General features: G+C 38.6%; 1 protein-coding gene across 2 annotated transcripts in view; it reads left to right on the forward strand.

Annotated features, from left to right (window-relative positions):
* The window catches only part of VGLL3 (vestigial like family member 3), a 46,710-nt gene that overhangs the window by 10,675 nt on the left and 22,028 nt on the right, over nt 1-14,007 (forward strand). The window contains exons 2-3 of one of the 2 annotated variants that reach the window (XM_059392139.1): nt 3,028-3,313; nt 10,979-11,509. In XM_059392139.1, coding sequence (XP_059248122.1) covers nt 3,028-3,313; nt 10,979-11,509 — 817 coding nt within the window. The remainder of the gene's footprint in view (nt 1-3,027; nt 3,314-10,978; nt 11,510-14,007) is intronic. The other variant, XM_059392140.1, reaches the window with a different exon arrangement.

Consider the following 14,007-nt stretch of genomic DNA (forward strand, 5'->3'; position numbering starts at 1 on the left):
GTGTGTGTGTGTGTTAAATGTAAGTATTTAAGTTGGTTCACTATAATTTGTAAAATCAACTAACCTTTATCAGAAAAAAGTACTAGAGAATGATAGATAATGCCTTATATCCGGCCTATTGGTAGGTGTATCATAGGCTGTATTTTATTTGATAGTCTCCAAGCAAATGTATTTACTTAATAGAAGACCTGTCTTAAAGAGCTGGGAGAGGAAAAAAAAAAAACCCATATCTTATATCCATTCAAAAAATTGTATTTAAATAGAGTCAATACATATATTTTAACAAAATCATTGGTGTTTGCCTATCAAAAGAAATAAGGTATCATTATATATTTATGTAAATGCGTATGTATATATACAGACATATATTACATGTATATGAAATGTAAGGGATATAGGGAATAAATGCAACCATAAACAGAAGAATAACTTTTAGAAAATAGACTCATAAAAGATATTTTGATACAATGGCAGTTCACTTTTTGTTCACTTTTCCCCATTTCATATTGAATTTTTCATATGCAAATTTTAGATTAATTTATTTGTGTACAACCATTCAACACTTGGTCAAAAAAGTGTAACGTGAAATTTTACAACATTTAGAAAATTGTGTAATCTTAAATAAATTGAAAATCTATAGATTAAATTCAACTGCCATTAATTAATAAATTAAAATATTTTATTACTGCTATTACTGGTCATAATACTATGCTATCTTTATGTCAGGATTTGTAGTTGTAAATCTTTTCCATATTTATAAAACTTTAATTTTATTTCATCTAAGAATTATTTGCTAATTGGGATAAAATAAAACATTGCCTTTCTTTGCATAATTAGCACAGCCCAGGCTCCTTCCTTTAAAGAATAAATGTTAAAATTGAACAAATGAAACAATTAGATTCAAAACCTGACTCTCAAAAACCAATGCTGAACTAGACATTAACAGGAAAAAAAGCTCAGTTTCAGGGATAGTAATGAATACCAGTGGACATTGAAGTCACTCCCTCTAGATCAGTTTAAGCTCCTTTCATATATAAAAACAGTGCTGCTTTTTCATATTCCAGAGTACTTGGCAGAGAGTGTGTGTATATGCTTACTGGCATAACTTCAGATAAATACACAGGCACACAGAGAAATTGTAGTGTGATTCGGCTAATAAATTGTAATATTTGTTTATTTTTTAATGGAATTTAAAGTCAGCAGTAATTTTAGAGGCCATTTGGTTCAACCCCCTTATTTTATACATAATCTTTGTTACCGTGGTGTTTTTTGCTCTTGAAGTTAAACATAAACATGTTCAAACCTGTGCGACACAGATTGTAGGAAATATAACCACACCGTCGTTACAACCGGCTATTCATCAACAAGGCATGTTCCCTCACAGGAATGAATTATCTATTCATCAACAAACGATAACCACATTGACACAGATTTTAAATATAAAGTAATGCATGTATTTATAAATAACAGCTCCTACATAATAACCAACAGCTCATAACATGCCTGAACATTTCAGGGCCCACCTCCCTCAAGAACAACATATTCATTGCTAGGGGGAAAGGGCTCAATTTATTGAATGATGCATTTATAATTTGGGGCTATAGATTTTTGAAGCTAGTAATTCCATTAGAAACACGAATCTGGGTTACATGTTTTGATAACATTTGCAGAACTATGTGCTTACGGAGTATTCTAGAATGATTTTTTTTTTCGACTCACATTCATTTTCCAGCATGCATTTTTTTCTGGAATAAAAATAGTATAACAAAGAAACAGGTTTTGCAGGTATACAAATGATAGAGAACTCATTTCATCATTAGGATAGTAAGTTTTATAACCTTTAGCATTATCTTCTGTATATAATTCACGTTGAAGTTGTTACTTATAAAAATCATATGTACTCAATGAAAAACATTTGGAAATACTGAAAAGTAGGAATAACAACTAGAGACCTTACTAGCCAGAAAATGATAACATACCATTTTGGTGACTTTTTCTTCCCTGCGCTAGATCCCCCTCCCCTGTCCTTATAAACACATATAAGTATACCTGCATATTTTTTTTTACACATTCTGGCTCCACCACTTTCATCCTCTGTGACCTTTAGCAAGTGACTTCACTTCTCTGTGCTTTTGTTTCTTCGCCTTTAACATATAGATGGTAGTAATAACCATGATGTAGAATTATAAAATTAACTGAGGTAATAAGTTCAAAGTTTTATAAGAGTGCTTGGTGTAATATACACTGATTATTATTACAGCTGTGATTATATGTTTTAAGAATATTTTAAAATTATCAAAATTTTGTCATTTTTATTTGAAAGCCACCCTAGACATTGGTAACACCTTGTATTATTTTCAGTAAGCCATAATATCATCTTTTTTCCCCTCCATGATAATGGTGGCAAGTGGAACATCTGCAAAATATGTTCCATGCAAAATGGATCTTCACACAGACTTAGCTTTGTCATTTTAGTTTGATTTTTGAGAAACGAGTTTGGCACATCTGCCAAATCCTTTTATAAGACGCTACATTCCTGTTTTTATTTTAGTTTATTTCATTTATGGAAAGCTCTTTTCTTCCCCACCCCTCCCCCCCCGGCACCCCCGCCTGTCCCCCATTCCTCTCTGTCCCAAACTATAATGTTGATGTATGTATATTCAAATTTTAAAATAGAAAATTGATGAAAAACTGGAAAAAAAACTTTTTTAAAGCCGTTCTACTTTGCTATTTTAGATTATGAAAAAGAGAAACCAAACAAACCTGTTACACTCTGAAAATATATTGTCTGATAATGATAATTTACTTTTTTTTTTTTTTTTTCAAAATTTGAAATAACAGGCTTATTTTTTCAGGGTGGGAAGGAGAAGATTGGTTTGGGGAGGGAAAAGATGGAGTAAAGCACACTAAGAAGAATCAGTTTGCAAACATATGTTAATATTTAGATTTTTTTTAAGTGAAAATTTAAGTAGTTAATGCTTTTTTACAAACTGTCTTTGATACCGTGTTTTGTTTATTCCATCCCAGAAGAAGTTAGCGGTATACAGCAAGATGCAGGACTCTCTGGAAGTCACCCTTCCCAGCAAACAAGAGGAGGAGGAGGATGAGGAGGAGGAGGAGGAGGAGGAGGAGAAAGACCAGCCTGCCGAGATGGAGTACCTTAACTCTCGCTGTGTCCTTTTCACTTATTTCCAGGGAGACATTGGGTCAGTAGTGGATGAACACTTCTCAAGAGCTTTGGGCCAAGCCAGCACCCTCCATCCAGAATCTGCCATTTCAAAAAGCAAGATGGGGCTAACCCCCCTATGGCGAGGTAAGAATTCAAAAGCAGATGCTCTCCAGGGCTCTGTCTCTGTTTCGCAACTGCCTGTACCAGGTTCCAGCTGGAGATTTGCCCCTGGAGGACGGATATCCACTTGCTTTTTAATTTTTAAGGACAGCAAGGAATTTCTTTCAGACTAACAGCTGGATCAGTTTTGTCACATGTGGAATGCAGGGTTGGAAAGGATGCAGTCACACCCCTTAAATTCCTCATGGAAAGTAGTGATGCAACCGGCCTGAGTTTATAGTGGCAGGACTGAGCTGTGAAGCGCCATTCCTTAAAGCCCCAATGGCCCAGTTTGGATCTCCAAATGATGGGTGTGCCTGGATCAGCTTTTAAAAATTAGCTCTTGTTCATTCCACTAGGTGCTACGTGGTGACATAGGAGAAATCTGAGTCTGACCCAGGAGTCCAAACTTTGAAAGCCTTCTGTGTTCTCTTGGTAGTTTTTTCTGTCTTGCTTTGTTGTGGGATGAACTCTCGGAGTTTACAATCCAGACATTATTGACTGTGTCTCTGTGGTTTAGACTATTGTTTTTACCTCGGTAAAAGTAAAGCAGTGGCCTATTTGATAGCATGTGGTAAATACTTTTAATATGTGTTTAAGGTGAAAAGTAGGAAAGCTTCAGTAAATTAGCTGGTTTTAATAAATTAGTCTGATATGTCAATAATGAATCATATTAGGATAATCTATCCTAGCAGAGAATTAAATACAATGCCTACTTGTTCTGTTCTTTTTTTTCTTTTTTTGGCATAGTGGTATATGCAACCTACTAATCATTTAATTTGTAATATAGAAACAAGAGCCCCAAATTGTAGTTAGAAGTGAGTGATTTTCTGTAGCCCTATAACAGGTTACTTTCAAGTGAGGTGTTGTGCATATGCTAAAGCTCTACAGTCCAGTGTTTTTCCCATTATCTGTGCCACTGCATAGAGACCTTTGGACTGATGTCCAATGTTCGAGTAGAAAGGACGTATAATAGTAATGTTTCTGTAACTGTTGTTATAATTTTCTTGGGATTATTGGAAATGTGGCCTTCAAGTTTACCTCCTGTCTCATTCATTGACATAAGCAGCAAATATTAAGGTCCTACTGTGTTCTAGATAGCGGGAATATATCCTCAAACTTGAGAGTCAAAGCCTCTACATTCATGAAACTTTTGGGTGGAAGAGACAGGTAGTAAGTAAATAATGAAATGCCTAGGTGTTGTTTTACTTAGGGTGATGATAGATACTCTGTCTGAGTCTGCTACATGTGGGCACAGATGGGAAGTTCAGGGAGAAGCAAGAGTGCTGCCATGAGCGCGATGAAAAGCAGAGCGCTAGCTAGAGATTAGGATTTTTATGACTATCAGTTTAGTGTATCTGGGTAGTGCAAACATGGCAGCCTCTTCAATTTTCATCCCTCCCTCGGAGACTTAAGACTACATATATCGCATCTAGTTTTCTCACGTCATTTTCCCTAATTCCCTAATTCTCAAGATAATGCATTTCTGCCTGGAAAATCAAGGATGCAAATGAATTGGATGATTGTGACTAAATTAGATGAATCAAGTTCATACCATTTATCCCAGATGAGAAAACAAAAAAGTTTTCAACGTAGAATTGATGAGCGTTAACTGTGAAATCTTTGCTTAGAGTTTCGTTATTTATAAAATCAGGGGGTTGAATTAAGTGACTGTTAACATCTCTTCTCCGTAGAGTTCTGTGATTTCAAGTGTATTATTAGAAAGTATTATTTACTTTCCATTATTGATAGAACTTTGCCATAACTATTTCTAGCTGCAAAATAGTCGGATTTTGATAAATACACATTACTTAGATGTGATTGAAAGGAGATTAAGGAGATTTACCAAAATGTAATTAAAGATTTAGAAAATAATATCCTTAAGAGAGGTCTAATAAATTGAGATTCCCATGTCTGCTGAAGAGAGTTACTGGTAATTTTGTATTAATTGCCGATGTAACACAGGTTTGGATAATGCAGTCTTTGGATTCTGTTCATTTTGGGGTTGCAATGTAGGCCTCTTACTATGTCTAACTACAACATGATTTTGGATTGAATACTTAAATCTCTCCGAGCTCAACTTCAACTATAGTATGTGTTTATTGATACATGTTTCCCAGGGTTATTGTAAAGATTCTTTGATAATGTGTATGAATGATTTGTGGCCCAGGGCTTTATGCAAGGTGCTAAATGATGAGAGAGACGCCTTTTCTCTCTTCCTTAAGTAAGTTTCCACTCATTTGGCACATAGAAAACCAACCTTGGGTTTTTTGATCCAGAAACACTGTTTTCTGGAAGTTTCTCTTTCTAGCAAAAAACAGTGTCTTGCACAAAGTAGCTGCTCAATGCTATTGACAATGTTGATGGCCATGGCGGTGATGCTTTATGCAGGAGCTGCTAACCAGCTGTGTTAAATTAAAGGGTCTAATTTATAGCATGAAGTTTTTACTATGCTGCACAAGTGCTACAGTGCTACAAAGGAATTTAAAACTGAGTTATGTCTGATTGCAGAATGTATTGCCACAGTAAATCTTTAGACAAAGATAGAGTGTCAGCAATAATGGAATAATGGTCATACACTAAGTGTGTGTCTTGACTGAGTTAAGAAAGTCTGCTTTTAGGTGTTTGTAGCTTTTAGGCAAATAATTGATAGGAAGTATTTGTACTTTACTTGGCACAATGTCACATAAATTACCTCTTATCCCAGTATATATTCTTATAGGGATTGAATAGGGCTTCTCAGTTGAGAAAACATAACAAATCTGATTGCCCTTTTATCCCCATCTAAATAGAAATATTGGCTCCAAATATGTCTATGTATTGATCTCAGTGCCCAAGTGTTATTACAAAAAGTGTGTGTTTGTGTGTGTTTGTGTGTGTGTGTGTGTGTGTGTGTGTGTGTAGGGAAGTGGAGCAGTTGAGTTAACAAAATAAAAGTATCACTCAGGAAAAAACCTTGCTGAGTGGTGACCTTGGTATTTTGTTGCTATTACAAAATAAATAGTTATTCCTTGGTTTAATTATATTGTGTCTGCTTAGAGCAGCTCATTCTCATTGCGAAGACCTCTCACAGAATGCACTAACCTGAAACAGTAAAAGAGGAGAAAGGGAAGGAGGGCGCATCTCTGAGCTGCGCGAGACTGGGAAAGATGGCTGAGCGGCATCTCCAGGAGGCCCTGGAGGTCATTGCTGCCGGCAAGTTTAGGACACACACATGGAAGGTAAACGAGGCCTGACTTAACATCATCATTCTGCCTCCTTGAAACTGCCATTTTAGTCACAGTGTCCATCGTGAGCAACTCTAGAGCAAAGTAACTGGAGGACAAACTTTGAACATAATGGTAATGCCTAATCCCTGAGTGACAGAAAACATTGGAAAATGTAGCCTTTCACCTCTGACCCAACAATTCGTTCTCATGGGAACCAGAATAAGAGGGTGGGAATTAAATGAAAGTATGGACCCTTTGGATTAAGAGTTGAGTCATATTTCTTTCACTTAAGTTAATAAAAAGGTAAATGTTATCTTTTAATGTTAATGTTTTATATCATTATTCTGAGAATATGTTTCCTGGGGATTTTAAAGGTGACTTAAGATAGAGGATTTACAGCATTCTATTGTACCATTTTCCTTTTAACATAGCTTTCATTTTTTTTTCAAAATTAAGTAGTAAAGTGTTTAATTTTCAAAATTAAGTAGTAAAGTGTTTTATTTATGAAATTAAATGTTAAATTTTCTCTGGTTTAAATTGTTTACCCTTATGGAGTTTTTTCTTTTTTTTTTTCAGAAATATTTAGAGCTAATATAAAAAGTATCTCATCTATTATTAAATTGAAAGAATAACTTGATGTTCCATGTTAAACTCTCCTGTGTCTTTTAAAGTATATTTCTGTATAATTCACACAGTGAGGTTACTGGGTATGCCTTGGGTGGGTTGTATTAGGCAGCATAACAATTTTGTCATTTTTGTTTTTTAGAAATAGGGGTGTGTGTGTGTGTGTGTGTGTGTATGTAATATTTTTAAATTCCCAAATGCAAATTGAACCAAAGTGTATTTAGACTTTTTGTATGTGTCATAATGTCAGTGCTGGCTGACATCATCCAAATATCGAGTACCACTGAGTCCAAAGTCACCACCGGGTGTTAACATCTGACAGTTCTGAATTGCCTCCACTAACCTGAAAAGTAATATTGCATGGTAATAGCTTGTGCACAAAATTTTCATATGCTTTTTCATCAAACAAATGTGGCTGTGATTAAGTACTCGTAAGCAAAGAGTCATGTAATGAAAAAAATTTACATACATATGAAATAAGTACACTGATTCCCAGGCATGAACCAAAGTATATCATCTGTTTCTTTGTATTAAGACATTTTTAACATCCAAGATACCAAATAGTGGTTTTGAAGTATAGATGTCCATAAACATATTTTTCTCTTCAATATTGTTTCATTTACTTGAAAAATGCAACACTATCTTTGAAAAGGGCTGCAAAGATCTCTGTAGACTTTATATTAATCTCAGGAGATGTACAGACTGGGAAAATATTAAGTTGCTTCTAATTTTATTCTTCCCCAGGGCATTTTAAAGCTTTGTTCAGCCTTTACAGAGCACGTTTTTAAAAACAGATTTCCACTTCCATTGACAGTGTGTTCACTAATTACAATACAATTATTCATAAATGGGATAATATTTTGGGTAAGGAATTTGTTCATTATTCACATTGGTGCATGCATATCCAAATGCCTAAGCATCTAAAAAAATAAAATTGGGTCTAAGTATATATAAATGAAAGGAAGTAAAAGGAAAGTATCCAGGAAAATGACATAGACTCTGTAGTTTTGACATTTTAATGGGGGATTTTAATAGGGGGAACTCGGTGTCTCTGGCTCACACCTGTGGGTGCATTGGGCTTAACCGTTTTCATAATGGAATTCTGGCCCCATCAGGAGATGAAAGGTAAGAGCAGAATGAAGGGTTTGCTACCCAAGGATTGAATCTGTGACAACAAAGTGGCACAGATTCAGGTTGGCAGAGCTGCACTATATAATCTAAGGAGCCTCTATTAACTTTTGCACGGGCTTTAATTTTAACATTGATAGCTCTCATTGTGGGTGTGACAGAATAGTCTACACATGGCCACCATTTAAGGCAAATCTGAATTTTCTTCTCAAGGCTTACACAACTTTCCTTGCAGGTCATTAGTAGCCACTTTTCATAGGTCAAAGGGAGACAATTCTGAAATAAAACAGACTAGCCCCAATGCCAGTAAGTTTGACATTAAGTGTTACTTTCTGCTAGATGTGATGGTGACAAAGCGAAGTCATTCAATTAATAGTTTTCCTGGACTGTTGGAAGACTTGAAGAACAATGTGCACTTCCATCCTTTGCCTCTTGGAGAATATCATTATCATTATTTTATTTAATTTCCCCAAAGGATTTGAGAACCTTGGAGATTTTGTAGGGGTGGGGTGGGAGGTGGGGTGGGGTGAGGAGGGAGAGACTTGAATGTGAGACACCAAATGGCTGTCTGTCCGAAGAATGAATGGGATGAATGATGGTAGCCTTGGTGTAGGGCTGACAGAGAGGGGGAGGGTCTGCAGGGCTAGTGCAACAGCCACTTGGGAAGCTGGAGAAAGGAAACATTTGAACACCATGGTGATATCCTAATTAGTTAGTCAAATTATATATACAGTGGCTGGTTCAGGTTATGGAAGCTTTCCTCTGCGGTCAGAAAACTATGACCTGAAAATTTATGAAGTGAGAACATGGCTATGTCAGACTTCTGAATACTTCTGTTTCAGAGTACTTCTTGGGATTTTCTTCACTCAAAGAAAAGATCTAGCTAGGTTCTCTTCTGTGGAACTTTGTATGAAAATACCATCTTATTATCCACGCATGACTCATGGGCTAAGCAACCTTATCTTCATCTATAGATAGACATCATAGGCCACTTCACAGAATGATAGAAACATAGAGCCAGAAAATATTTGGAATTTTAATTGAGATACCTCATATGGAAGAAACTGAGCCATGGAGAGATCAACAGATCCATTTGAGGTCATGAAATCAGATAAGGTAATTGGTAGGTGCTAGCTCTCTGGCTGAGCTCTCTAGACTCCTAGTCCTGAGCTTGTTCTTTTATAACCCCACCGTAGACAGCTGGCCGTAGCTGGAGTTGTGGATCTTTCCAGTCATAGATCTGACTGTATTACTCCCTGGGTTAAAACCCTTCAGAGCTCACTGGCACTTCCTCAGGACAGTGCCCACATTCATTACATGGCTGGAAAAGCCCATCTTAGCCTTTCTTGGACCCAGTCTGACTTTTTAGTCTAATTTTTTGCCACCTTCTGCCCACACAATTCTTTTTTTTTCCTCATATGCTATTTTGTATGTGCGTGTGTGTGTGGTATGTGTGTGTGTGTGTGTGTGACGTTTGGCCTTTTACACATACTTTATTTGCCTAAATTACTCTTCCCAGCCTCTTCACAAGGCTAGTCCTACCCACTTTTGTAATTTATTTTTTCTTAGGCTGCCTCTGTTCCCACTCTCTGTTCTCTCCGTTATGGGAACCCCTACCAGGTCACAATGACGTTTACTTATCTGTCCCCTGCTAGATTGTGATCTTTTTGGCCATCCCTGACCTCCCTATGCTTGACACATAGTAGGTCATCTACAAATACGATGATTGAGTGGAGAAATTTAACTGAATAATTGTGGGGGTGGTTTCCCACTTTATCTCTAAGTGGTTTTTTGTTTGTGTGTTTGTTTGTTTGTTTTTGTGTTACCCCTCTGCCTAACCCCTTCTCCTACTTGTGCACCCTACTTGAATCTCCCCCACTCATGGTCATCACTGAATGCTAGATTTTCATGTCCCGGTTGCAATTGTGCCCTCTTATGGCACAGTTATGAAGTGTGCCAGCCACTGAGGCAGGCCACCTGCCTTCAGAGCCTCGTCTCTTACTTGCCAGCTGTGCAGTCTTGGTCTTCTTCCCTGCCTCAGTTTCCATCTCTCTAGACTGGGGGTAATAACAATAACTACCTTATTGGCATGACGATCCAATAGCATCATCCGTGAAAAGCCCCAGGACTCGGATTGGGCATTTGGTCACTGTTACTAAATATCAACAACTATTATTCTCAATCCGAGACTCCCAGACTTCTACAGAAAAAATAAGCTTGGGCTGCGCTCTTCTTGATGGGGAATGAGTGTTGGTGAGCGTAGGTAATTCAGTGTGATCATATTTCTGTTTATCACTTTCAGCATTAAAATGTGGTTTGAATGAAAATTGCATTTGCATTTATAAGAAGTTTGATAAATATCAGCATTTCCAATCTACTTGACTCACATACGAGGGCATAAGTTTCTTTACCTGTGATGTTTGTACCTGTGACCTCTGCCCAGACCCAATCGCAGCAAACCACCCAGCAGGAAATGAACAAGAGGTGGGGGGGGGGGTCACTCACTCAGCACCTTGCACCGTGTGCATTGACTTGGTATGGGATATCAGAGACTTGCCTAATATCGGTTTACCTCTGTGTGGGGAGAAAAGAGTGAATACTAATGAGCCGGCTTGTAAAATATGGGACAAGTAGAGGCAAGTCTATCCTGGAACTGAATCTTATGTAAATAATTTTTCTGTCTTCTCAGACAGCTCAACTCTCTCAAGCCAGCGGAGTAGTTTCCCGACTTCCTTTTGGACCAGCTCTTACCAGCCCCCATCTGCACCCTGCTTGGGGGGTGTTCATCCTGACTTCCAGGTCACTGCACCCCCTGGCACCTTTACCGCAGCTGACCCCAGCCCCTGGCCAGGACACGGGCTGCATCAGACTGGCCCGGCCCCGCCCCCTCCCGTGTCCGAGCCCTGGCACTATCCTTTGGCATCTCAGGTGAGCCCGTCCTACAGCCACATGCATGACGTATACATGCGACACCACCACCCCAGTGCCCACATGCACCACCGCCATCCCCACCACCACCACCACCACCCTTCTGCTGGCTCTGCCCTGGATCCATCCTACGGGCCCCTGCTGATGCCCTCAGTGCGTGCGGCCAGGATTCCTGCTCCCCAGTGTGACATCACAAAGACAGATCCGACTACAGTCACCACTGCTACCTCAGCGTGGGCCGGAGCCTTTCATGGAACCGTGGACTTAGTGCCAAGTGTGGGGTTTGAAACAGGTGAGCTGGGGAATGTCGTCCTTTACATAAAAAGAAGCCACAGTAAAGACCTAAATATAGAAATGGGGAGGATGTTTTTAAATATTTTGAAATATTTGTTGTCTTCTATATAAAACTGAGCGTTGACAATACATTGACTTCTGCACTCCTTGCGGGAGCAGGGTGACTAGCTTGCGGAAGGTGGCAGAAATTTTTTCTCATTTCTTAAACTAGTAACCTGTGTCTTTGAAGTAGAATCTCTACTACCTTATGTTTACAAAGAATTGAACACATTTTTAAAAATCTCCGCTGTCTCTGTGCTCTGTACCATGTATATTGCCGAATAGAATTCAAAAGCAGTATGCTTCGGTAATTTTACCTTCTCTCCTCTTTGTCAGGTTTTACTTAGGATTTATAAAACTGCTTCCTGGGATATAAGCCATGGAATATAATCGTGGTCTTTTGCAAAGAATTAGGGAGCATGTTTTAAAGAATTGGAATTCCCTTGTCTTCCTTCCTTTACCTTCTCCTCCTCCCTGTCTCTCTCTCGCTCTGTTTTAAATAGCACAAGACTTAAAAGACTCCTATAAAGTTTGTATTCAACAGATTTCGATAAAATTGGTAGGGCAAATGTTTCTTCACAGCGCCTTCAGCTCCTCTCTGGAATTCACTAGTTCTGAAAGTCATGGTGTTAAATGTTTGATCTTGGCTTTTAGATCAGACTACTCATCTTAATAGTATTAGTGGTTTTGAGTTCACAAAAATCAGAGGCATCAGAGGCTAAAACACAAGTCATTGATTACATCCCCGGAGTTTACATTCCGAAGTCACCCACCTCCACCTCCAATCCCAGGTTCTTTTCCTGGAATACTTTGTGATATATTAAGACTTTTTTTGTTGTTGTTTTTAAGATTTTATTTATTTGACAGGCTGAGATCACAAGTAGGCAGAGCGGCAGGAGGAAGCAGGCTCCCTGCTGAGCAGAGAGCCCAGATGTGGGGCTCCATCCCAGGACCCTGGGATCATGATGTGAGCCAAAGGCAGAGACTTTAACCCACTGAGCCACCCAGGCGCCCCATATTAGGACTTTCTTTCCAGAAGTTTAAAGAAGCTCATTCTTTTCTTAGTTTTTCTAGTTTTCTTAGTTTTATTCTTAGTGTGCAAGGTCTTTCACCTGGTTGCTGGTTCGCAGCAGAGGACTCCCTGGAGTAATCATTGCTTAGCATTAAGTTGCTGTGCCCTGATGTACATGAACATTCTTGTTTTGGTAAACTGGTTCTCTGCTGAGCTTTCCAGTGTTGCTTGTTGTTTAAACTGACCTGTTTCAGCTTCTTATTAAGTCCCTGAGTTTAAGCTGCTTCTCTAAACAATCAGGGCACTTGATTCTCTCTCTGTGTAGAAGAAGAGAACGAGATGGGGCTGATCACAAGCTTCCTTTCATTGCCACATACTATGCAGAATGAAGGCATTTCTTAAGTGGGTTAATGCCCGGAATGGGATCAGATTAGAGTCCCAGTTTGGTAACTGCCATCATGGCAGCCCGGAATGGGATCAGATTAGAGTCCCAGTTTGGTAACTGCCATCATGGCAGCCACTATGCGCTCTTAGTGGGCATAGGAAATATTTTCTCCTTTCGTAGTCAGTCCAGGCCGCTATAACACAATACTGTACACTGGGGGGCTTAAACAACAAACATTTCATTTTCACAGTGCTGGAAGCTGGAAAGTCTGAGATCAAGGTGCCAGCACATTCAGTGTCGGTTAAGGGTCCACTCTCTGCTTCTCGGCACTGTGTCCTCAGCTGGTAGAAGAGACCAGGGAATTCTCGGGACTCTCTTTTGTAAGGGCACTAATCCCATTAAAGAAGGCTCTGCTTTCCTGACCTAATCACTTCCCTAATCATGTGCCCCCTCCTTCATACCATCGCTTTGGGGGTTAACATTTAACATATGAATGCTGGGAGGGTCACATACACTTGGTGTATAGACTGTGCATTGCCCAACGTAAAGGGGAAAAGTGACAGTGATTGCCGCCTTTGCTCTCTGTTTCTACTCTCATCTGCTACCTACTTCTGCACTCCTCCTTATTTTGGGTGTGAGCTTTATTCACATACTCATAGTTCAGAATTTTGACTTGAAATAGTCTTTGCAGGATGAAAAATTATGCTGCCTTTTGGAAGTGGAGAAGGGAGGATTTTTTTTCTTTTCAAAAAATCTACAGTGGACCCATTTGGGTCTAATATAAGTAGTTCTTAATACTTACTGAGCTGTGAATTAACATTTATTGAGTACCTACATATAAGGTATTGCCAGAGGTACTTTATTTATATTATTGCTTTTAATTCTTAAACTAAATCTGAGCTAGATGTATCTAGATTCATTAGCAATAAGGAAACAAGTCTCAGTTTTCCTATTTGAAAACTGCTTCTTAAATCTAAATGCCCAAGCTGGATCTGAACTAAAACCTACCCCAAATCTAAAAAGTTGCTAGGGTACGATCTCCCCATAAATACAGGTACAT

The sequence above is a fragment of the Mustela nigripes genome, chromosome 2, assembly GCF_022355385.1.
Source record: "Mustela nigripes isolate SB6536 chromosome 2, MUSNIG.SB6536, whole genome shotgun sequence".
NCBI lineage: Eukaryota > Metazoa > Chordata > Mammalia > Carnivora > Mustelidae > Mustela > Mustela nigripes.